Source organism: Athene cunicularia (assembly GCF_003259725.1).
Source record: "Athene cunicularia isolate RWA chromosome 1 unlocalized genomic scaffold, athCun1 chr1_part2, whole genome shotgun sequence".
NCBI classification, from domain to species: domain Eukaryota; kingdom Metazoa; phylum Chordata; class Aves; order Strigiformes; family Strigidae; genus Athene; species Athene cunicularia.
In genome coordinates, this window is record NW_020799092.1 from 26,754,495 (window position 1) to 26,780,639 (window position 26,145).

Consider the following 26,145-nt stretch of genomic DNA (forward strand, 5'->3'; position numbering starts at 1 on the left):
CTTCCAGTTTCTTCTTGCTCTAAGATTTTAGCCAAAAGCTACAAAACAAATGGGTTTACAGCCAGTCAGGCAATGTTTTGAAGAACCTCAGTTGGAGATACACAATCTGCCTCCTCAGATCATTGCTCTTGGGAGTTAGAGCAGCAGCCTCGGAAGAGCTGCTAGTATTCAAGATTACAGGACTGCTAGCCTGAAACAAGTTCAGGAGTTGTGTTGACTAGAAGTTTAGAGGCAGTTTAAAAATACATTGTTTAATATATGTAAATTAATACTATTCTAAAATGCCACTCAGCATCTGGTATTAAAGATGGCACAGGTAGCAACATTAAAAAAAAAAAAATCTTGGAGCTGTTTAGAGGATCAAGCTTCTAAAAGAGAAAGAGGGGGAGGTATCAGTACTTAAATCAAAAGAGTATTTATTAAATGTGTGAATTACATTCTGCAACTTCACAGATTTCAGAGATAGAAGCATTTCTGATGCTTACAAGTAACCACAAGCTTAACGAAATGAGCCTTCAGACCTTCTGGTCTGGATAAACAGGTATGATCATACAAGGACTGAATACCAAATTTGACCAGAGCATTTCTTACAGATCTGACTTTCTTCTTAAATTTGTTAAGTCTTTCTTAGCTCATAGCATGCCACGGAAAACACTTAATAGAAAGTGTATCACTCATGAACTGTTACCTCCCTTTCTTCTAAGTTCTGAGGCAATTTTTGTTATGCTGTCAATCTACAAACATGTTTTAAAAATGCTTATAGTCTCAAAATCTCACTCTGCTGGTCTACACAGTAGCTCTCCTCTGTTGCAAAAACTTCTCAGAAAGTAGATGGCTTGGTTTTCCATCACTGATTAGATTCAGAAGTTGCTAAACTGAGGCCTTATCTCCCATAACCCATCCTCTCAGGGAAGCATAGCTACACTTCAGACACTCCCTGTTCCCTGACAGGAGATCCTTGTCTCTACTGAAGGTCTCAAGATTTGACAAGGCGGCAAATGTGGCAGAAAAATTCCAGAAAGCTACATCATGCCTTCAGAGATGCCTCCTCCGCTCTCTTTTTTTTCTGGGAGAGGGTTTATGGCAGACAGAAGAGGAACTGCAAAAGGTCCGCTACCAACAGCTAGTTCTAAAAAGGGAGCTCTGAGGAACTGCTCAGAATAACCTCAGATTTTCTGACAAAGTCTCCCTACAGAACTGCTGCAAGACTGGAGGGAGAAGCCAAAGACATCACACTTGGAAAGGGCTCCTCCTGAACTTTCCCTAAGGACTTTTCCAGCTTGCAGATGGAAAACTGGACTCTAACCATGAATGCGGCATCCTGAATAGAGGAGGAACTGCCAATTCATCAAAAAAAAAGATTTTCAAGATGTGCTTGCCCTTCTGTCATGGGTGAAGCGTAGAAAGCCCAACATGTGCTAGCTAAACGGAGTAGGGACGACCCCATGGGAGAGACTACAGTTCAGCCAATGGCCTTAAATCCAAATATTTGTCCTGGATGTCCTCTCCCTGTCCCAACAGTTCATGGCAGCAACTGCAAAAATAATTCGAGCATCACAAGTGTTTATTTGTGGAATTCATTAGATACTAACTTAGAGGAACATTAAGTCATAAATTTCAGTGCACAATAAAAGGGAATAAAATCGTAAACAAAAGTTTTGCCTATAACCAAAACTCACCTGGTTATTCAAAGAAAGTTTTTCAATAGCTAAAAGCAGCATTTGACAGCAAGAAACCCCAACCAAGAGGAATAAACACACGTGGCATTTGCTTTTTATTCGGTGTAATACGAAACCGGATGGTCCAGCTGAGAGACAAGAAGGTAGGCAGGAATTAAGTAGTATTTTTAACTTAACAAGTAAGAACATCTTAACTTCGGTCATTTGGGAGTCCAGCAGTGAGCATAGCCTCCTGGAGGAAGAACAGTCTTCCTTTCGGATCACCCATATAACGCTGTAACAGCCACTTTAAAACGGTCGCTGTGCACTTTGCGAGCTGTGGCATGAGGGACCCAAATCTTTACAACAGAGAACTGGCTCTGTTGCAAATACCATGGCTATGTAAATTCGTTTAAGCAATCCTAGTGGTATGTACTTCAGTGAGAGCTGAAGTACAGCCCCAAATTTTCAATAAATTGCTGACAAAATGTTTTTTCTACAGCCCAGCCAGAGAGTCATCCAAAGCTCCGCTTTGACTTCGTAAGAAAAGGGACAGAGATCTTCTGCACTTTTACCTGACTATATCTCATGCACACTCTTCTGTACCAGAAAGTAACGTAGTTCTTCAATGAGGGAAAAAAAAAAAAAGTGCTTTAGTAATGAACCAAGACTTAGTTTAAACCAGGAAGATTGTACGCAATGATAAAAACGGACACCAAAACAAAAGCAGCAATACACCAGAGTCAAAACTTATTCTAAACACATTCTCAAAGCAATAATGACTGTGTCTGTCTTTCGCATACCTAACTGCAAAAAAAACGAAATTCATTTCGTATCCAAAAATGTTTTAGAAATAGAAAGCTCTAATGAAAGAATAGGTATTAGTAACACAAACCTACAAAATTTCAAAAGCTGTCCTAAAGAGACAGCATTACTACACGTCAGGACCAACACTGACTGAAGGACAAAGCCTACTTTTTCCACTTACCATTGTCAAAAAAATGTTCTTATATTCAAAACAAGAATCTTTGGTTTTCATCAGCCAAAGCAAACAACATTACTTTTACCAAAATAAGAAATCCTGTTTACTGTTCAGCTTTTGCGTTCACAGCGAAGTACATGTGAGGAAGCCATTTCGGAGTGCTGCCTGCTCTGTCTGATCAGGGGAACAGAGCAGCACTTTACACTAGTAAACGGAGAGCAGCGAAAAGTTCACAATAGTTCCCTGCAGAAAAGAGATGAGACGTGGCAGGCATCAGCAGAGCTCTCCCCTTAATTCGGAGAACCAGCAGAGAAAACTGCTCAAGGAGGCAGGACGCAAGAAAGTCAGCACAAGAGCTGGATTCCTGCTGCTCAGCAATAGGAAAAAAAGGAGGCAAGTAACAGAAGGCATCATCATTACATTACACAACTGCATCCATGCACATTTATCTCACAGTAGAAGGATTAGTGCTAATAAAAGAAACAGACTTTCAGATTCAACTCAAGACTACCCTCAAAACACGCCAATTCTATTATTCTAGAAAAAAGAAAAAAAAAAAAAAAAAAAAAAAAAAGGGAGGTTCAGCTGTGTGACATCAGGTCTAATACTTGCAGATACTCTTACATTATGTGCTTTACAAATGGAAAAATGATAGAAAAATGCAAAGAAGGATCCAAGATACAAGCTGCAGGTACCTCATGAAAATGTAGTCAGTTATTCATAGGATTAAGTTAATATCCTCTGTAATTAAAGCTAAACTAAGAACAACTTGCTGCCTACAAATTACATGCTGTGTTAATACTGCCAGGTAACAAGAAAAAACTCTTGATAATTTGAAAAAAAAAAAAAAAAAGAGATATTGCAAGATATTGCTTTAACTACACAGAAATACACCGTGCAATACAGGCTCACAAGATGCATGTATGCTCCAAGATAAAAACATTATATTAGTGTAACACACTGACCTATGGCTAACTGGAAGATGGGAGAATAAAAAAAAAAAAAGACAGAAAAATCATAACCAAAACAAAAAAAAAAGACTGTTTAAATCAGTGCTGTGTAATGAATGGTACACACTAGCAGATTTCCACTGTAAATATGAAAACTAAACCTCTTGCACCAACCTCTTTTTTTTTTTTTTTTTTAAAATAAAAAAGGATGTAAAAATGTTACTTTCATACCCCCACCTCTGCACTAAGTAGACCAAAGATACTACATGTATTCTAGTACATAAATATCACAGTTTTTCAGGATGAAAAATCACTTCTAAAAAAAAAAAAAATCTAAGATGAAAAAAGAAGATATTTTCCCACTTAAATTACCATCAGCCATGACAAATTATTATCTCAGAATAAGAAGAGATAAACACAAGGAAGAACCAGAGAGTAAATGTGTTTCTTGAAATGGGAAATCTAAGAAATGGAGTATTAGAAGAACAAACAAAGTGAGGATCAAGAAACAGGGGAAAACAGGTACAAGATTAATCACAAAAAGGCTGTAGAGCTACAAAAAAACAGAAAAATCAGCCCCTTTCCACCAAGGAATTATCTTTTACAATTTCAAGGTGATGTTGTTTCAACCCCTCTTGAATGCGTGACAGTGCCCTGTTGAAACACCCTTTTTGGTTTAGATTTTGCCCTTGTGAATGCACTTCACCTACGTTGACTTGAAAACCATGCCAACATTATTGAAAGATTTCCAGTTATAACTCGGTTCAAGATGACTGTATAAAATGCCAAGAAACCTGTACTAAAAACTCATTACTTTTTCTTTCAGTTGGGAAAAATGATAATGAGCTTTGAGACTTAACCAGCCAACGTTAAAGTGCTCTGACAAAAAAACAGATGTATTATTTTCTTAATGCCTGGAAGATATTCTGATGCTTTTTTCTATATTTCCTGTATGAGGAACTCAAGCATTCATCAGGAGTTAGAGCGCAAACATTCTGCAGCTGTCTTATGGTAGGACTAGGATTACTCTTTTCTACTCATCTCTTAGATCTTGTATAGAAGTTTGCTCCTTTTTCATTTCAAGACTGCTCTGAAGAGAGACCATTTCCCACCTACATCAAAAATCCACGGTGAAGGTAAGACATCTTCATCATAACATCAACAGAATGAGCCCCAGACTAGAGAGATCAAGGAAGTGGATACCTCTGCATTTATTTTTATGCTGCATTTATTCTGCAATTACCTTCAAAATATAAATTTAACACCACGACAACCTCTTCCAGCTCTCCCTGGCTTTTATATCTCAGTCAAAATACATTTCAGCATATCTTCAATACTTAAAAAAAAATGAAGGATAATCACGATAATTATTGGAAAAGCAATCTTTCACATGTGTTTATATTGACAGATGCCAAAACTAAAGACTCAGTTTGTCACTTTTAAAATAGAAATCTGGTCACCTGACCCTGAAACTTCAAGTTTGCTTTCAGAAAACTATTTATGTCCTAAGCAAATTGACCTGGTTATGAAAAAAAGCCCAGACACAAACAAAAAGTCACTTTTTCAATATGAAAGCAAACTATTAAATGACATTTGCTTTTCATTGAATCATCTTAAACTCTTTTTAGAGACTTTCCAAATAACTAGTAAAACCCTGACAATTTTTCCTGATTAAGTTTTGAATTTAAATGGGACCTTCAAAAGAAAGATACAAAAAACCCATACAAACTATCTTTTTCCCCCCCCCCCCTTGGAATGCATCATATAATAATTAACTGAATGTGTACCCTTGCTGATGCAGGGCAGAACATTTTCCAAATGCATAACTGACAATAATATTTACAAGAATGGCCATTAGCAAAAAATATATGAGCTCAATGGAACAAAACCACTGTCCAGGTGCTCTTCAAGTATGAAAATGAAACACACAAGATTCACAAACAAAACATCTTCTCTGTTTTGGTGTAAAATTGACTGCATGTTGCACTAGACAACAGATCTATTAAAAAAAAAAAAAAAAAGAAAACCCCCACATTTTATGTAGCACTCACAAGAATTAGTCATACAATTAGTGACCCAATAACCAAAGTCTTTAAGACTATATTCTGAGTTAACTTTATTTCAAAAATCTCCACAAACCAGCAAACAAGTATAAATTAGTTTGCATTTTAGAACTTGGTTTCATTAATTTAAAAAAAAAAAAAACATGAACAGACCACAATTTTAAAATTCCTGTCAACAAAAATGTAGTCTTATTTTAGCAGCAAAACAGTCAGTGAAAGTATTGTGAAAATTATCCTTATACCAAGTTACTAACTTCTAAATAGTTTTTACTACTTATTAGCATCACAGATGTAGACATTTAAATAGAGATTTACACTAGAAAAATGCCTAATTAAGAGAGGGGAAAGAAAATCTAAAGATACATACGACCACTCAGACTCCAACTCCTCTTTGTAGACTTTCAGGACACGAAGAGGCACAGACAAGTTCCCAGGATCCAGAAGTTCTCTCACTTTCTCTGAATCAAGGCAGGTGAACAGGACCATACAACAATAGGCAACTATTTTCTCATCACTGTACATTAGGCATGTCCTTCAAGAGAAAATAAGGAGTTAAGACAGTAAATTAAAACTGACCCTAGAAAACCAGACTCGTGGCATTCAGCTTGTTGAGTTGTTGTTCTTTGCTGTCTGTTAGGGAATGGTGAGTTTGTCATTGCCCAAGAGGGATAGAAGACATCTACAAAGGGAAATATCTAACTCCTAACTGAAGGTCAAACTTAACAGTCATTTAAAAAAAAAACTAATGTTAAGTTGGAGCTAACTGGAGATCTAGAAATTGGGTGAAACGATAATAATCATCTGCTTCTATTATCATAAGGTCTTTCTACATCTAGTGCTGACAAGCAGGCTCCAAAAACACACTCAGAATGGTTATCAAATTGAATGAATGTGCCTTTGTTACTAGCTCACTATGAGAAAAATGGCCAAACACATCAACAACATCGTCATGTGTCTGCACAAAATCGTTTATATACTATTTCATCACATATATGTCATCAAACCTCCAGGAAGACATTCCGCTGACATTACGAGGGGTCAGAAGGATTGGAAGACATAAAGATTAAGTCACTTTTGTAGATTCCATCTAACCCACAAATACTGACAGGTCTGCCCAGCAGCAAAGCGAATAAAGAAAAAGCTGTGTTCTTGGAAATGAGTATAACTATTTGAAAACACCACTGAAATAAAGCTTATGTTGAAGCTCATAATTTGAACTAGAGTTGTCTTCCAGTTTCTATTAAATTAAATCAATTTACTGTTAGTTTAAAACAAGCAGGTTTTTAAAAAGGTCCTGACCCCTGTGGTGGACAAAAAAAACCCAACACATCTACAGGATATGGGCTCAACCGTCCCATTCTCACCAAAGTTATTTTTCAAAGCTTCATGGTGCTAGTAGAGGAACAACTATCATGTATAAAAGATCTGAATATAACCACAGAAATGACATTTGAAAAAAAACCCGCATCCATGCTTACAAGAAGAGATCTGGGAAAGCACACTTCCAAATGCTATTCTGGGAATCTCCATTTCCTGCTGCAATGTTTCCAAGAAACTGGAGACTACAACGAAGAGCTGAAAAAAAAAAAAAACAAAACCAAAAAACAACAGAAAAATATATTAACAGGAATTCAAAGAAACACTGATATATTTCATATAAATTACTATCTCCAACATTACAGCTAGACACTACAAAATCCATCTCAAGCTTTGGGTGCAGTGTTGCACTGCCACTATACATACATGTTTGCATTTTCTCTTCTAACACAAATAATTTTACAAAGTATTCTAGAGTTATACCCAAAACAAATCTTTCTTGTTTTTTTTCCCTCAGACTTCTATCAATATCAAACATTGGTAACTAGCAATTACAAGAGCTAATTGACTCTGGCAAGGTTTAAGACAGATTGAAATCAATGACAGCTTGGAGCTACACTTCGCACCAACTGAAGCAGCCCCATGCTCAACCAGTGGCAGCCACATGGCAGTGGTCATTTTGCCTCCTCCGGATCTGAGGGAGCTTTCTTCTTTGTATTAAATTAACACAAATAGGCTGCCTGTCATCACCTGAACTCTGCAAGAGCAGCTCTGCCTGCTACTAAGAGAGCTCCCTAGACACCCTCCCTAAGCTGGCAGACAGAGCTTGAAAATTCTGTTGCAGCATGTAAAGCCGGAGCAAGAGAACTGAATCTGTTCCCTCACTACCCACATTTAGTTCAGTTTAACTTGACAAATCATTATATAATACAATGATGTGCCCAATACCTTCTGATTTCTATCCCAGAAAAATTAACTCTCAATAACTCAGCAATTTTAACGCTGAATTTAATACAGCAGATTTCTACCATCCCTGTAAAGGATTTATACCAACCTCCCATCAATACAAACTTAAAATATAGGAAGATGTTATTTCATCATACAAATTAACATCCTAGAGCCCACCAAAAGATGTAAATTAATGAAAAAGAAAAGCATGAACCCACAGACCTCACAAAATTAAAACACTTTTCTTGGCCCTATTGACAGCTCTCAGTAGCCTGACCCTTATTAACAGGTTGGCAAAGAAACTTAAAATTAAGTGTTAAAGTGCAGTTTAACAGATATTACAAACAGCAGCCTATTACAGATGGAAGTGGCCAATATTGCCAGGTTCTGAAAATATAAAATTAGGTCTCTTTGAAAGGTGCTGTGCCAGCTGGCAGCCAGATTTCCTACAGAGGTCTGGGCATGTATCCTCTTCAGAACAAAAAATGAGGTCACACGGGCTTAGGGAATAGTAACTTTTTTTCCCATATATCTATTTTTTCAGCCCAAAATACGTCCTGTCCTCTCCATAATGCGTTTTCATATTCTCCTTTGTGCTTTAGTTCTGGAGATCTCTGTTCTCTCTCCCTGCACATCTGCACTTTTTTATTATTTTCTGCTTGTCATTATACTTCTGTTTCTCCCATCCATCTGGTTGCCATCTTGCTGACTCAGAATTATTCTGAAGGACAGCAAGCAAAGACACGCTACTTTTCTAGTGGATATTTTATGGAAATACTTCCCTACTAGAAAAAAACAAACAAACAAAACCTAACAAGGCAGTAAATCCTAGGAACAGGGTTTTATTTTTCCTGGTGAACTCCTTACCTACTCTACTATGAGAAAGATATCTCAAAGAGGCATGAAGTTGGCTGATTACACTCCAATCTTTACCTGAAATTTGCTTGACCCTTTTCAGCTACCAATTACACTTTGGTCAGTAGAGATTAAGCTGACAAAAAAATTATACAGACTGGGGGGGGGGGGGGGGAAGTTAAAGATACTTTAAAAGTTGCCTTACTGTAACAAAGATGAAAAGCTATGAACATGCTTGCAGTTAATAAGTATCTACAAATTCTCCATTAATTACACACTGGAGTCTTAATATTTTTGAAAGCAACCAACACTGCCCTTCAGTTGTGATGCCCTGAACAAGTAAGGAGGATCCAGAAAAAGGTCACAATGTTGTGGATGTACCGGGGAGGGAAGAAAAAAAAAAAGTGTTTCATCTCTAAGTGCTTTTTCACCAGTAATGGTTAACATTTTTCTTCTAATTAGAGGACACAAATCAATATATGGGCAAGCAGATAATCTGAGATGAAAGCTACTGTATCTATTCACAAGCAAGCAGAAAAAGAGGATATCTTAATAATGTAACATTTCCCCATGCAGGTAACCTCAGCAATTCAAAAGAAAGGTGTGATTCTACAAACACTGAGGTAACTGAGCTGTCACAACCACACTGCATCTGCTGTGCTGCTTCTGCAGTGCCTGAACTCCTTTTCCCTACCAAAAAGTAATTCATATTACAAAAAAATAAAACTCATTTCAGAGTGTGATGCCAGGTCACTGACATATGCCAAATACAGTTTATGTACTGGAGTATCTATACTTATGTTTTGGCTTCTATGACCATGGATCTGTCTTTGAGAAGCCAGGTCTGCTGGGAGCCGATGGGATTCACCTGACCAGGGGGGACAAGAGGGTCTTCACCAACCAGCTGGACAGATTTATAGTGTCAGACACCACCTGGAGAACTCTGCCCAGCTCTGGGGTCCCCAGTATAAGACAGACATAGACCTGTTAGAGTGAGTCTAGAGGAGGCCACAAAAACGGTCCAAGGGCTGGAGCATCTCACCTGTGAGGAGAGGCTAAGAGTTGAGAGGTTCAGCCTGGAGGGGAGAAGGCTCTGGAGAGACCTTTCAATATATAAAAGGGGCTTATAAAAATGATGGAGGGAGAATTTTTACCAGGGCCTGTCGTGAAAGGACAAGGGGCAACAGTTTTAAACTGAAAGAGAGTAGGTTTAGATTGGATACAAGAAAGAAATTTGTGATGAGGGTGGTGAGGCCCTGGCACAGGCTGCCCAGAGCAGCTGTGGCTACCCCCTCCCTGGAAGGGCTCAAGGCCAGGTTGAACGGGGCTTTGGGCAACCTGGGCTAGTGGAAGGTGGCCCTGCCCAGGGCAGTGGGGTGGGACTACATGAGCTTTGAGGTCCCTTCCCACCCAAACCACACGATGATTCTATGTGCCATGTCCAGCAGTCACAGATGGAAAGTTAATGATGACGAGGGGCAAACAGCATTAAGTCATCATAGAACCAGAACTAGAGCAGCTCATCACAGCATGTCCTCTGAATCACATCACAGTATTATCTGGGTGGTTATGCTTAAAAAAACAAACACATGCTCCCCCGAAAAAACCCACAGGTGCACCTGGGGGTCTTGGAGTATTCAAATGTCTCATATGCAGTGTTTCTCTCCAAAGAGGATTTCAGAGAAAGCGTACTAACCTAGCACCAAGCTACCAAGCGACAGTGAATTTTGATATGAGCATTGTAAATCTATACTTTGGTATTTATGCTTTAAAAAAGAAACACCACCCCAATCCAACTCAAGCTGTTCATTCACAGCAAGGTATGCATGCGTTAAAAAATGCAAATGCTACAATAAAAGTGAAGTATTTTGCATTCACAATTATTGAAGCCTCTCCTTAGCATCTCATTTCCATGTTTCTCTTTTTTGTTTTACTTCTATTGGACTTGACTGCTGCAACGTATGATTGAAATATGTTTAGAAATCTGTGGAATACAGAAGCTGCTTTTCTCCTCTCCAACAATTTCACTGCTCTTACAGCAAAAGCAAGAAAATCTAGAAGCCTATTAAGGCAGGCTGCATTGCACAGTATAGCAGCTGAAACCATTCTGCCATCCATTCAATAATTTTTGAAAAGGGGAAGGAAAAAAAAAAAAAAAAAGAAAAAATAGATGACAACAAGACTATTTCACTTTTTCCCTGAAAACATACAGATCTTTATGAAGCTAAAAAGTAATGTCAACCACTCTTCCCAGCTGCATTAGCTAGTATTTGGGAAATACTACTCATAATTATTTTTAAAAGTCTGTCTTTTCCATAGGACTGATTTATTTAACAATTTAAGGCCACCCCCTAGCTGCTGGTTCCTATAAGCACTGACTTTAACAAATAATTCTGTTGCTATCAGCACAGCTAAATTTTAATTTAAAAAAATGTTACGCTGTGTGTGGTCAACAAGACTATTTTTAACCTGATGGTCAACCACTGTGAAATTACATGTACTAAGATGTAACTTCTGATACACACATCGACCCTAGAGCTGAAGAAATTTTTTCCCCCCAGTGAGATTTCAATGGTTCCTATGAAAGCAGGATGTTCTTTAGCAAATGCAAATACTCCGATTACATGTTGCTTTCACAACCAGCCTGCAATGGGTTATGGAGAATTTTCTAGGCTCTACGAAAATAATCTCTTTATACAACAGGGCAATGTGTACAAGGGGAAACCCTGATGAATTTTGGTACCTAAATGTTTGTCTACATGTATCACAGAATCATCTTGGTTGGAAAAGACTCTGAGTCTCCTCCAGTCCAACCATGACCCTCCCCCTGACCGTTCCCAACTCCCCCAGATCCCTCTGCGGTGGCTCAGCCCGACTCTTCAACCCCTCCAGGGATCCCAGGGACTCCCCCCTGCCCTGGGCAGCCCATTCCAACGCCCAACAGCCCCTTCTGCACAGAAATCCTTCCTCAGAGCCAGCCGGACCCTGCCCTGGGCAGTTTGAGGCCATTCCCTCGGGGCCTATTGCTTGTTAAACTGATCTTTTAAAGTCACTCAATGCCACCTTGCAGAACGTGAAGCAGCTGATACCTTATGGCTCTGTGTGAGGATGGCTTAAAAGCACTTCAGCACCTTCAAGACCACAGCTCCGTTTATTCCTTTCAATCTCTTATGATCACACACTAACTGAACCAAGCTCTAGCACACACTTTTCATTTCACAGTTATACTGCAGTACCACCCAGGTGGCCTGAAGGACACACATGAAACTGTCATAGGCCTGACCCTGTGTCCTGCTCCTCACAAATTTCATGCAGCACCATTTGCAGAATCAGACTGTGTATTAGATGAAAACTTAAATCCTTGAAGTAATTCAGACAAAGAATTTAAGCATTATGATTTTAAAACTCAATACATTATTTCCTTCTGCTCCATATGGTTAGGTAATAATGTTTCAGAAAAAATTTATTCATGTTTCAGTACTAAAGTTAGAAGAGTTTATTACTGGTAAGCCTCTATCAGCAAGATTAACTGCAATTTCTCCCCCCCAGTATCTTTCCTGATTAAAGTGCTACACACAACCATTCACCACATATTTTGCTATAGCGTATACTATTTGTTGATATCCATACACATTTTTATGTCCTCCCTCCGGAACATGAGTTCTTTCCTGGTAGATAATCAGATTTATCTTTCAAATTCTTACTGCAATTTCTCAAGTCAAGAACAGGAGCCTGTGAACTTGCTCACCATTGCCTTAGAAAAACCTTGAACCCAGCTGCAGACACAACAGTCGTAAGAAGAGATTTCCATTCTTTTCATTCAGGGCAGACAGCACAGAGATAGTTATAAGCACAATCCTCTGCCTTTACCAGAGTTACATAGAGATATAAAATAAATCCAATCAAAGCACGTGTAAAGCTGTACAACATCACTTGCCAGACTGCAAGCAGAAAGCTGGCAAACTATGATGCTTTGCTATTAACTGTGCATGAAAGATAGAGCTGGTGTGCTCCCTCTACACTGGGGGCACACACAAAACTTTACAAGCACTTAGACCAAATCACAGACCCCCAACAGCCTGGAGACCTTCTAAGTTGCCTGTGAGCTTTGCAAATCTCAATTGTGGCCTGCGAGCCACGACACAGACCACCTCTGATTGTTTGTAAACAACGGCTGAATGTTTTGTGATATATTGCCACCCCTGAAAAAATAAAACCTTCAACTCAGCATAAGGTGTAGACCTCTATTACTATAAAATGTTAGTTTCCACCACTATCATCCGGTCATTGACTTGTTTCCTTGTGGCTGCAAGTTAAAGCGACTTCCAGTCATAAAAAGAGTTATTTGCCTCTTCACCACCATGAATCATACCACAAATACTGATGAAAATGTATTTTCCTTGGAAAACAGTCTGTCTAGACTACTCAAATAGAATGTACAATACATATATGGGCTCTGTCATTTAAAGTTATTAAAATAGTGCTTAGTATTTTATTTCTGTAAATAAAATGAACGTCTAGCTACCGATTATATTTCCGCCTTGATCACACTGCACTTGCTGCAGCGCAGACCAGTAACCCATTTTTACCATCTGTGAATACCAAGAATGTTGTGTTTAATAAGTTTCTGTTCCCACTCCTCATCTCCTCCACCTCCAAAAGAAAGTAACACGCTTATTTTTTTTTCTTTCCCTTCAGAAATGCCAACTCTAATATTAACAGAACGTTATGTGCAGTGACTGGACAACCATTCTGTTCTTGGAAGATAAACTTCTAGGCAAAATATCAACGCTTTGTTCTTACTAAAAAGGAGAATTGGACTCAAAGGCAAGAAAAATCCCCACCACGCTATTAAAAACGTGGAGCTGCAAATGAATTAGAAGGGAGCTGGAAGAAACCATCAGACCACTCATCAGGTTGGCTTTTGATGCAAATTAAGTTCTAATGAGATCTCATCATGATAGATTCAAAAAAATTTATTTGGGCATTAATAGGAGAAGACACAGTTTGACAGTCCACTGCCTGACATGAGATCAGCTTCATACTGACTCCTATTCACACAGTATTAGCAATGCTTATTAAATACAGCACCATTCTCTTTATCTGCTGGTATTTTAATTGCAATCATTTTATTTTTAGAAAGTAAACACTAAGTGTGGTCATTCCTTTAATAAATTATCTATTAAAGTCTAAAGGCATAATAAATGGGACTCCTGTTATATCCCCACAAGCAGCAAAAACACATGCCTGAGATTACTCTCCTATGTGAAGTAAAATAGGTGTAAGTGCTTGCAGACTTGGGAACTGCACTTACAAGCTTCCTGCATGTGTTAGGATGTAAAAATCTTTTTCTTGAATCAACCTAAAAATTGCGCCTAAATCTAACAATGTCTCTTTAAAGACTCTGCTGTAGCAAAATCAGCAAGTTTGAAAGTACTGGGGAGTCTCAACCTGGACTTAAACCATGCCAGGAAACCAAGAAAAATAACAAAAAAGACTGGCCACCCACTATGTGTTATTCGTGGTATCTAACCATATGACACACTACTCATGATACCTTGTACAGGTCTTAAAGAAAAAAAAAAAGAAAATTAACATGTAAAATACTAACCAGGATTATGAGCAAATTTCTCCAATTATTTTTGATGGCATACTGTGGATGTTCTTTCATTTAGACCAAAATTTCCACTGAAGTGCTTCTGTTTTCCCTAGAAAAGCTAAGTGATCTTTTTCTGTAAGACTGGAGAAAGGGTATCAGACTCTTTTTCCCCCTTGGACCATTTATATTCTGTGTCTGGCTAATAAATGGATCATGGTCCTTTTGCAATAGACAGGGATCAACAAGAAAACTTACATTTAACATTTTTACTTGCATACCCACATTAATATACAGCACCAGTTTTTGCGACCACATTTTTGGGCATTAACAGTTATTTTTACTTATTTTTCATACATATGAAGGCAGCTTGCCTCTTCTCATTGCCTTGTTAAGGTCCCTTCCATATCATATCGCACAAGATGTGGGAACAGAGAATGGAAGAAAGGGCAAGAACTTGACATTACAAGATTTGTACCAGGAGACTTTTCCTTTATACACTGGCAAGATTCCCTAAAATTCTCACTGAAAAGTGAAGGACAGGCACAAGGAATTTCTCTCCAAGCCCAATGCTGCTACCAAAAAAAGGATGCTGTAGAGTGGAAGAATCTTGTAGCTTGTGTCTGGAAAGCCACAGTTACAGACAGACCTCTCCTTTTCCACCAGAACAACGCTCATGTAACTGGAGAGAATAAGAGTTGCACCGTGGCAATGATCATCAAAAGGGTGAGAGAATGCCATAGTAAACTTCTACATAATTATGACTACTCAGATTTTTATCCAAAATGCCATAGTAAACTTCTACATAATTATAACTACTTGGATTTTTATCCAAACAGGTGACAGTTTACCCAAAGACAAGCAGATGCCTCACGTTGTTTTCTTTGCCTGGATCTTCCTCCAGCTCCATTCCATCCCGCTTCCATCTTCCCTTTCCCTGGAGAAAGAACCCTAGAGCTCTCAGCCCTCTGTGAGAGGCTCTTCAGTACAGCCATTTTCTTCCAGTATACATGAAAACAGTTAAGTTTTTTTTTCTCCCTACGTTATCTTTAGGATGCTCTGTCTTTAGGAAGCTCTCCACATTAAAAGGTTTGTTTGCCCCGTTCTTCCCACCTTGATCTTACCATCCTGATGTTCCTGCTGGGAAAAACAAAACCAACCCAGATCTGGTCATATCCTGTAAGAACATCATGTAATTCTGACAATAAACGTATCCTTTATCTCTTCTCCATCACAGTCACAGGCAGGGAAGAAGCGTGTGACCTGCACTGTGCCCATCACCGCCAATAACCACAGGATCTATCAGGGACGGTGTTTAATTGGCAAACCCCACTGATGCCTGCCCTTTGCTGGCCAAAGCCTAGCAGCACATTACAAGATAAAGATTGGCTTCTCTTCCCATCTTTGATGTAGAGGGAAGCTAGAAACAGCCATCAAGCAGCTGCTGTAAGGTAAGATGATCAAAATATGATGGCCCTGCTCACATCAGAGCTGCCCTGTGCAGCAGCTGGTTCAGCACACAATGTCAGAGCAAAGCAAAACCACCACAGCCTTTCCATCAAAAGAAAAAGGCAGGGAATCAAATTTCCATCTATAATAGAACGGTCTTCCTCCCCACCACCCCCCTTTACAGTCAACCAACAGCAACACTCTTAAATCTACAGATATTTCTGCAAGTTTTGATTCACATATATTTATGTAGATGAGAAACCTGCCTCATTATGAATCTTGTTGACATTATTTGCTGGTAGGGTAGGGGACAGTAAAGAGCAAGGAAGGAAGGAAGGAAAGGGCTTACAGAACGCTGTATTTAAAAGTCCACAGAAATACAGGCATCACTGTTCATTTCAAGCCTCAACCAAAGTAACCAGAAACCATTCTAATTAAATAGACATCAGCAAACTCCCATTTCCTTTGTGCTCCAAGTGGATATCAGTCCACATTATAAAACCACTATGCATGTGTCATAAATCAGCAACATCTTGGCAGGCTTTACTAGAAAGCCTCCAAATTGCAGTAGCAAGAAAAAAAACAAAACAGCTATATACACTGCCTAAAAGCAGTATCAGCAAGGAGAAAAGGGAAACCTGCAAGGCAGCCCATTGACCTACTAATTGTTGTAACTTCAAGATATTAGCTCAGGTTAGTATCTCCCCTAGAAGGAGCAAAATGATTTACATTGGCTCTGAGACAATCACTGCCTCTGTCTCCCAGCAGAGCCATAAAATTTTCTTTCCGTGAGTACCATGGAAAGAACAGTTTTGATCATCAGTGCAACAAGCGTTGAACTGCTAGAAAGCACCATTTTTTGTTCACTATTTCACAGCCTGCTTCCAATGCCATCCATGTCATCAGTATCTGACACGAGAACCTTATTAGGCAGGATCTGGTCTGTACTTCAAATTGTACCTTAACCAGCCCCTGCAATAATACACTCCTCTACTCAGAGGCCACAGTAAATAAAGTAATTCAGCTCAGCACAGCTTCAATCACTCAGTCACTGAAGAAGCAACAGGACTCGAGTAAATAGTTGCCCTAGGTAGGGAAAAAAACCACTATCAAGAACCACTGGATTCAAATTCAGTAGGATATTTACAGAATCACAGAATCATTCAGACCTGAGTTAGGAAAAGGTTTTAAAATAAGAGGGACTAACAAGCGATAAACACAGCAGGCTGGAGCTTACTGTATATGGACACAAGATCCTACAACTAGTTGCCTGTGGTATCAAGGGTCTAGTAATGACAATACAGGGCCTGTTGGAAGCCCCACTCCCTCATCTTCCCCTCCCATGAAGATAAGAAGTGCATTTGAATTGTGTCCCTGGTCCTAAAGCTGCCCTCTTCAGTGGATCTGAACTTGCGCTCCTCAAACCTCACTCCGCTCCAGACGTTATGAGAAGAAAACAAATTAAGGCATGAGTAAAGTTTCCGTGTTAATAGCAAGTCACAGCCAAGCCATGTGAGCGAACGCAGCTGTGTCGGGCTGAAAGCACTGGTAGCACTGGCATTTATTCAAAATGACAGTTCCTGCTCTATCACAGAAATGCAGTTTACTGCACTAACCCTGCAGGGCGCAGTTAGTTGTACCTTTACACACTGCACAAGATTCACAGCGTGGGACTCTCAGAGCACGGAGCAAGAGTTAACCACAGGGGCAATACTACACGCACAAGAGCTTGAGAGAACTCAGTGTTTGCTAACTCAGGATAATTCAGTTCGACTCCTCTTAGTCCAGGTTTGGCTCTTTTCCTTCAGCAGACAGCTGAAAGAGGTGTAGAAATTGGCTCCCTGTTTTGCAGTTTCTGAAAAATGGCCAAAGAACAAAGACCTGGAACAAAGACCTGAACTAAGGCCCACCCAAATCAGAGTCTTTCCACAGCATTTAAAGGATTTTGGACCAAACCATGAGGACAAAACCATGAGGACCTAACAGGAGATGGCATCGGGTTGATGTGCTTTGGAAGGGTGAAGCTTGCACAGCATAATCCTTGCTGTAGACGTTCTGTAGACAGACAGCTCGTTAAAAAGCCGTGGCAATACTCACCAAAACACAGCACAGAGAGAGCAGTTGTGAAGTTAAAACTGCAGTATAGGGTAGGGCTGAGGCATTTTTGCATCTGGTAACTTACCATCACCCAGCAGCAAGAATGCCTCTGTCCTGCCTGGACCATTCACTGGTAAAGGGGTAATTGTCTACTCTTAGAAAACCTTGTACTTGTTTCCTAGCATAGATGCTCCGGGGAGATGCTCACAGTCACCTTTCCAAAGAACTCAGACTCCCTTTCAATTAAAAAAATAAAATAAAACATTAAAAAAAAATAATTAATGAGCTAAACACAAAGAAACCAAAAAACCCCGAAGAACCTCAAATGGTACCAAGAGAACAAACCAATTACTTAAAACTTTCCTGTTTGGTAAAGTAGTAAAATGCTCTGAGCTATAATAATTAGGGGATAGCAAAACTCAAAAAAACACAGGATTTTCTTAAACTATGGAAACATGAAACCAAAATCCCAATACAAGTGCAAATAGCAGTTTACTTCTACCAGATAATGTATCAACTGATTGTTAGGGCATACACTCTGCAAATGCTACAAAGACCATGAAAATCCCAATATTATTTTTACAGATTGGAAAAACACAAAGGCCAAAAACAACACCAATAAGTCAAATAAAAAACTCATGCTTATGTTTACATAAAAGTTTGATGAGTATAATATATTCGTCACACTCCCACAATTATTCCCCGAAAATACTATAAATATTATTTTGACAATGTAATTATAGTTTTTACGTTAACAGTGGCAGCAAAGTACTGGCACCAATCCTCCATACAAAAAGCCTAGACAGACAAAGCAAAGATCACACACGGAAACTGGCAGCCTTTAAGATGAGGGCTGTCCCTTATTTATATGGCTAAAAAAAGTCTCTTTAAATTAGCATCTGGTTTATTTAAGCTGTAAAACATAGGTAGTTTAATTATGGTAGTTTAATTATGCTAGCAGTAAGCAAAAGGAAACCCCAAATACAAAAATAAACGGAAGTGCAGATTTTTAAATTCTCTTTTCTTCCAAACAACTGAGGCATGTTCCTTTCATGCTGCTTTTTGGGAATTAACTCCATGGACTGTGGGTCCATTCAGGAATTGCTCTCTCCCACTTCCTCTCCCTTGAAAAAAAAGCTAGCATCAATATGAACTTAAATTGACAAATGTCACCTCTTAAAAGTTTGTGATGTTTTGACTGTACAAGTAAAATAGTTCAAGCTTTACAACCACTTTCTCATTGCACATAAATCAGCATGTAACGTATGACTCGTACGACAAACCTGCTGCGTAGTGATTTACAGTATTTGCTCACAAAAAAACCCTCAAAAACAAACCAACAACAACAAAAATCCCCAACAAAACAGCATGCTTTCTCCTCCAGAGATAAATAGAGGGCACTGATGTGGGAAGAGAGGAAGGATTAACGTTTTCTTCCTAAATCCTGTTGGTTTAAATTTAGTAGCTATTGTGTTTGAGCCTTCAGGATGCAGTATAAAAGTTACATCTTCTCCAGCTGAAGTCACATTACAATCAAATCCAAAATCAAGCCCGTGTTCAGACAGCAAAAAAAAGACCTCTGTTTATAAGCAATAAAACTCAGCAATGGTTTCCCAAATGCATTGGGTGAGCTCTGGATATTCACTCTGCTGTGATGCTTGTCTAGTAAAAATTTACTGTTCCATCCCACTTTCCAGGCATATTTTAATATATTTATTTTTCATACATAAAATACAAGGAGCAATTTGGAATGAAACCGTTCAGTGCAACGTGATTAAAGAACTACAAAAATCAGTGAAAGCAGAATGCAAATTTTCTAAAGAGTAAAATGAAACAGGAAAGATACTCAATAGGAAATAAAAGAGAAGCACAAAAGATGAGGGACAGACTCTTTTGGTCAATATTGGCATTCGTTAAAAAATATTTAGGTTCCATAGTTGACCACTCTGTTTCCCGTTAAATTAAAAACACATTGCCAAATGACCGGTCATTCCAAATGATGAGGTACACGAAAAAAGAAAGTATCAAAAATAGTCCATAGGTAGAATGCTATCCAGTACATAAGCCCTAAATTCCCTGGTTTTTAAACTAGTTGGTTCTGCAGAGGCACCACTCAGATGCATTCTGAAAAGTTCTCAGTATTTACTTCTAGCTCCTCTTCCTAGTGCCAAGGTACAGTCTCTTTAACTGGACCAAAGGTAACAGTGATGCTGTTGCCATTGCCTTCTAGGGAAAGAAAATAAATAAATAGGTAAATAAATATTGACAAGAATCAAGAAATGGTTAGGAACACGGCTGCCCACTTAAAGAAGAAGAAAGGAAAATCAATTTAGCGTTCTTTGCCAGGTTTGAGAAGGTCACCTTCCCCTGCTTTTCCAGATCCTCAAAATGAGCCAGTCTCGGTTTTCCAGCGCAATTCCAATTTGCGAATGGCTGAGTGCAGAACTAGGAACAGGTCAGAGCAGACAAACATGTGTCAGTTCACTGAGTGAGGACAGAGCTGAAAGGTTTATTTCTCCCAGCGTCTCCTGAGGAAGTAGAAATCGCTTGTATCACTTAAATGGTATTCGTTCATTTTTGTTTTCAGGAATACTTTTGCAAACATAACAACTGAAAGTTCCCTGTTTTACTCAGATTCTCCATCAGGAGAACAAAATCATTTTCTTTTCCGTAAGCCCTTGAAAAGTACTTCCAATTAATAACTTTTTAGACGGGATAAGCTACCCAATGCAGCTGCTAGGAATTTCTGATCTCCTCTTCCCTATTTCTTGTCAGAAATCTCTCATAACAAAATGTCAACATGATTTTCTAGTACTACACAAACTCCTACAGCTTATAATTCAGTGGCTTTTTAAACACAGCGTGCCTTCACCTTCAAGAGTTTACAAAGAAATCAAGTATCCTTCTTTGCTCAATCGTGTGACATTCTCCTGCAGACTTCAGGAGAAAGGTTTTGCCTTGTTATTCCATCAAAGATGAAATCCTTCCATTCCATCTGACTTTTGCAAGAAATATCTCTGGAAGCTCTATACAGCCTAGGTTAACTACCACTTATTTTTGAAGCACATGCATACCCTTATGCTTTTTTTTTTTTTTTTTTAATCTCTATGAAGGAGTGTTGTTTTTATTTTTACAGATTTCTGAATTCCAAGGTTACTTATTGTCATTTCTTCTACAGAGTACTTCTCTTCCACACTGACTGATTAAAAAGTACTTTCCAACACACTTTCTTCTTAGACCACAATCAACCCATAAGGCAGCAATGGGTCAAGAACAGTTGTGTCTTTTCATCAACTAAAAGAAAATACACGATAGCTAATCAGGTTCAAATCAGTCTGAGTACTTAAAGAGCACTGACTGAAGCTGAACCCTTGTGAGCTCTCTTGTAAGTACATGGCATTTGGAGTATTTGAAAAATGTTTCAAACATGATATTCCATATTTTCCCACACTTCCTCCCTCAAGAAAGGAGGTGTGAACAGGTGTTAGACATACGATATTCATGTTGCTCAACATCCTACCAGAAAATGCTCAAGTTACTATAATAAGCAGAGTATTAAAAAATTTACATAGAGTCATCTTTCATCACTACTTTTAGGGGCACGTTTTAAGTTCTGTTCTGAAAAGAGTATCTGTAGTCGTTTAACTACACCTGAATGCTCTTCAGAAAATTGGAAGCAAAGTCAAATTCCTGTTCAAGGATTCAAGGTTATCATCCATTATAATTTACGCAACGTTTCTGGACATCGAAACATTAAGAGCAGTGAGCGACCTAAACTTCTGTGTAACAGCTAGCACATCTGGGCCCTGACTTTGACCGAGACCTCCAGGAATATCCATGACATGAACATACTCTGTTACAGCTCTCCCACTAACGCATTTTTATGTGCATTACCTTGGTTGGTTAAAACCCCTAAAAACCTAGAGGCACAGCATCAGCACAGCTTAACAATAACAAGACCCGTGCTGCTGGGTTTAAAGCTATCACCAGCCACCTGGAACTGAGGAAGGCTGGCACGACGCTCCCAGCACCTCCCTCGGGCTGGTGTCGTGCAGTTGCACTCAGTTCTGCTCAGAGAGGACAATCAACTCATTCAGAGAACCTGCACAACAAATTGACCCACGCAGGGCAGCTATCAGGCATTCAATGCCTTTTCATCCTAGAGGAGAGAAAAGTATTTTGGCAGATAAATACTTTTTGAGTAATTATGTTGGAATTCAAAGCACATTCTTCAGCACTGGCAATATTTTGAAGCGGTGAAAGGTTTGAGAAGATCTATTTACAAACAAAAAGATTAAAGCTCCTTCTGTCCGGGATGGGGTGGGGGTAGGAATCAATGAATGGATCAAATGGGACACAGCCTCTCAAACACAAGCTTGCTTCAAAACAGGCATTCCTTCACTGCAATTTATTAAGGAGAAACAAAGCTAATCTGTTTTTTCCAGATTTCAGAGATGAATCCTAAATCCAGATCTCACACTCTAAAATCTAAAGATCCATTATCTTGACAAACCTCAGCGTACCTTTCCCAAAGGTCTGCTAGATTCTGCTGGAAAGCTTAAGATTTGCCATAGGAAAAAGGGAAAAAAAAACCCAACCTCACAACCAAACCAAGACACATGCTATGAAGTGAAGGAGATTTTCTACTTGGGCTTCTGACAAGGATATTTCCTATGTCTGCTGCAATCCCTAACATACTGAACTACTTCTTAGCTTTTAAGAGATCTGGGTCTGCTTTAAGTTCAGTTAAAGTTCATCTGGCAGCTTCATCAGCCTGCTCCTCTGGCAAGTGTTCTTGGTCTTTGTACCCACAGCAGAAAAACAAAAACCAACTTGCTATAATGATGCTTTTCTTTTTTTTTTTTTAATTAAAAAAATAACTAAAACAAAAGGGATGTGGAGAGAGTACTATGAAAAATCCATTAAATCTGTATTCTGGAGAGACTTCATTTTTTTTCTAAGACTAAAAGTAAAAATTTGAGGGTTTGATATTTTTCCCCCCCATTTGTTGGAAGACTGTGATCTTCAATCAGTTCACGAAGAAACATAACGGGCCTTCTTGCATGCAGCATTTTCCCATGAATAGGTACAGTTCCTGCACCTTCAATGTCTATTAAATTAATTCTTAACTGGGGAGGGAGAGCATAGCATTTGTCATCTTTGTCTTCCCACCAGGAGTATCCAAGCTCCATAATTTAAAAGGTTAAGTACCTCTTTAGACAATCACCCACTTCCTAGACATTCAATACAGTTTTTGTAACACTGAGATGAAGTCCAGTTTTCAGATACCATCCCAGAAGTGCAGCACTTGGCTTTTTTCTCTCTTTGACTGGGAAATTCTACCTCTCGCAGAGAGAAGGAGGGAGGACTTCTGGAGCAAGAAGAAAACGGAGCACATTTACAGGTCCATGTGCCTTACCTGACACAAATCAGTCTCGATGCTGCCCAGAAAGGCTACAAATTGTTCACCACTTGTTAAGCGTCATTGCCCATCAACCCCTGAGCTCATCTAGCTGTTGGATTTCACTGCAGAATTCCTTAGAGCAGGTTCCCTTCTCCAAGTACTACAGAATAGGAATTGCTCATGACAAATTACTACTATGTATTGTAGTAAACAATTATGAGAAGAGAAACTAGGCTATGGAATGCAACTAAAACTAATGTGGGAAGTAAGAAGGGAGGAAGAACGGGGACAAACAGTGACCTGTAGCAACATCATGCAGGCAAGGCCTAAAAATGTTCTTTTAAAAAGCAAGATTATTATCACAGGGATGGCTGGCTTGCAGGTGGGGTTGGACAATCTTTATATCCCATATGTATGAATTAACTAGTTATTTTTAAACATATCTGAAGCCTTAAAGAGCTACTCCAGGACAGACATACTAACTCACCTTCAGGTTTTCTGGCCCACTGCCTCAGTGGTTTATCATGTACCCAAAACAGCAGCTTTTTCCACAGCTGGCTGGGACAAGTACATTACAAGCATGCAGGAATTTACCTAACTTTTTATAGCATTAAAAACCAAAAGACATATGCTGAAAACTTGCAGTAGAGTTGTGAAGCAAGGAGCCAAATTAACCACGCATATAACACTTGGGTCTGAGATAAACTGTTAAAAAAAAAAAAAAAAGTGTTTCTCCTAGCAGCAAAAAGGCAAAGGAGTTGGGATTTAAACGAATGCATCTTAGCAACAGTTTTTAACCACACAGCTTTGCATAGCACCTCCTTTTTTCTGCTTTGATCACTAATACAATGTTACAACAGGCAGTTCCTCCCCTTCCCTTGGAAGCACCATACCGGTCACAGTAGTGGCCAGAGAATATATACTTTATTTCATTTCTGCTTTTATCCATTCCAAATTTCATTAGGCTGAACTTCCCTACAAAAAATACCACACTACTCAGACTTGCCAGTCTTAACAGTTACCAACAGATAAAAGAGTGAAAACATACCACAGATCAGGTTAAAATAAGTCTGCATAAATAATTTTCAATCTCTCCTCTTCATAAATATAATAATGTTGGAACTTCACATTTATTTCGCCTACAATTACTTGCTCTGGGAATCTGTCACAGGGACATGAACTGAAAGTGTTCACTGTGCAATACAGCATTACCTCTTTATCCTTGTATTTTGTTGCTATGGAAGCAACATGAAGGTATTTAAAATACCTTAAGGGTATAACAGGCACTCAGAGGGATCATCAAATGCAAGCAGCCATTTACAGGAGGAAACAGGACACATATCCAAATGAACAACTTGAAATATTCCACTTAACACATAATTATCTGCTAGAACAAAATACTCATGCTACTCTTGTCTTGTGACCCAATTTCTGTGTGAAATATGAGGAAGAGAATCATGAAGCAGAAAACCAGTTAATAAACACCGCAACATTTACTAATTTCATGGGCTTCTTTTGTTTCAACAGTGCTATCGAAGTCCAATTTCACAATTTGGCTCGCTTTTGAAAGTATGATTAATAATCCACAGCTGAATGTAACTTAACTTCTGAGGTACACCTTGCTGAAGGAGTTGGTGCTCTAAGCACTAGCTTAATTTTCACTTTGAACAAAGTTCATCAGATCACTCAGCAAGGAATTAACAACACTTGCTTGTCTATAATTTTTTGTTATTGTTGTACTGACATCAATGGAATACCTAAGCCATGCTCATCACAGATGTTTCCCAGTGAGATCAATACTACACACAGTATCAAACCAACCATCTACCCTGGGTCAACACATCAAATTTTAGTTACAACTCAAACTGATTTGTTGAAGAGCTATGGAACAAAACACGTTTTACTGAAACACTGTTAAAAACTTTCTGGTCAATGACCCCCATAATTCAGGTGATAAAAAGAGATTTTACAACACACTCTGGCTAGGAAAAGGAATCTGAAGCAGTTCATCAAATTATTGGGTTTCATCCCCGTCTTTCTTTTTTGCTGAGTAACATTTGCTGCCACTGCTCCAGATCCCAGCAGCAGGAGAACAGCACACATGCACATGACAATCCATCAAGGAGGGGTCAGCAGCCACAAGACTAAAGGGGAAACCTCAGGCCGTGCACATAACCAGCAAGGGGTACACCCTGCTCACTCCCCTGCAGGTGCCAGTGGTGTTCTCACACTGCAATTCCCAATGCTTTGAATAAGCTGAAGGTGGGAAGTCCACTTCCCCAGGACAGCCTTTCACAGACCCTAGCAAGGACAGGGTCAGGCTGGACAAAATCGCCATTTCATTTCTCATTGCTTCTTTTTTCCTCTTACAGGTCTGTGAAGGGGTTCACAACCCTGGGGCAAAACATTCCTGCCCTCCATGCCTTTTCTCAGTCCCCCCTATCCAACCCTGTGACACAGCTTGAGAGTCACTCCTGTGTGCTACCAGTTCCTCCTCTTTATGGTCATGGCTGGAAAAGACTCCGGGGAGCCCTTAGAGCACCTTCCACTACCTAAAGGGGCTACAGGAAAGCTGGAAAGGGACTTTTTATAAGGGCATGTAGTGATAGGACAAGGGGTAATGGTTTTAAACTGAAAAAGGGTAGATTTAGATTAGATCTAGGGCAGAAATTCTCCCCTGTGAGGGGGGTGAGGCCCTGGCACAGGCTGCCCAGAGAAGCTGTGGCTGCCCCCTCCCTGGAAGGGTTCAAGGCCAGGTTGGACGGGGCTTTGGGCAACCTGGGCTAGTGGAAGGTGACCCTGCATGGGGTGGGGTGGGGGGGGACA

General features: G+C 39.3%; 1 protein-coding gene across 1 annotated transcript in view; it reads right to left on the minus strand.

Moving 5' to 3' along the window:
* The window catches only part of ATXN10 (ataxin 10), an 80,345-nt gene that overhangs the window by 49,519 nt on the left and 4,681 nt on the right, over positions 1 to 26,145 (minus strand). The window contains exons 3-4 of the mRNA XM_026867949.1: positions 7,132 to 7,228; positions 6,021 to 6,185 (exon numbers count right to left, since the gene is read on the minus strand). Coding sequence (XP_026723750.1) covers positions 6,021 to 6,185; positions 7,132 to 7,228 — 262 coding nt within the window. The remainder of the gene's footprint in view (positions 1 to 6,020; positions 6,186 to 7,131; positions 7,229 to 26,145) is intronic.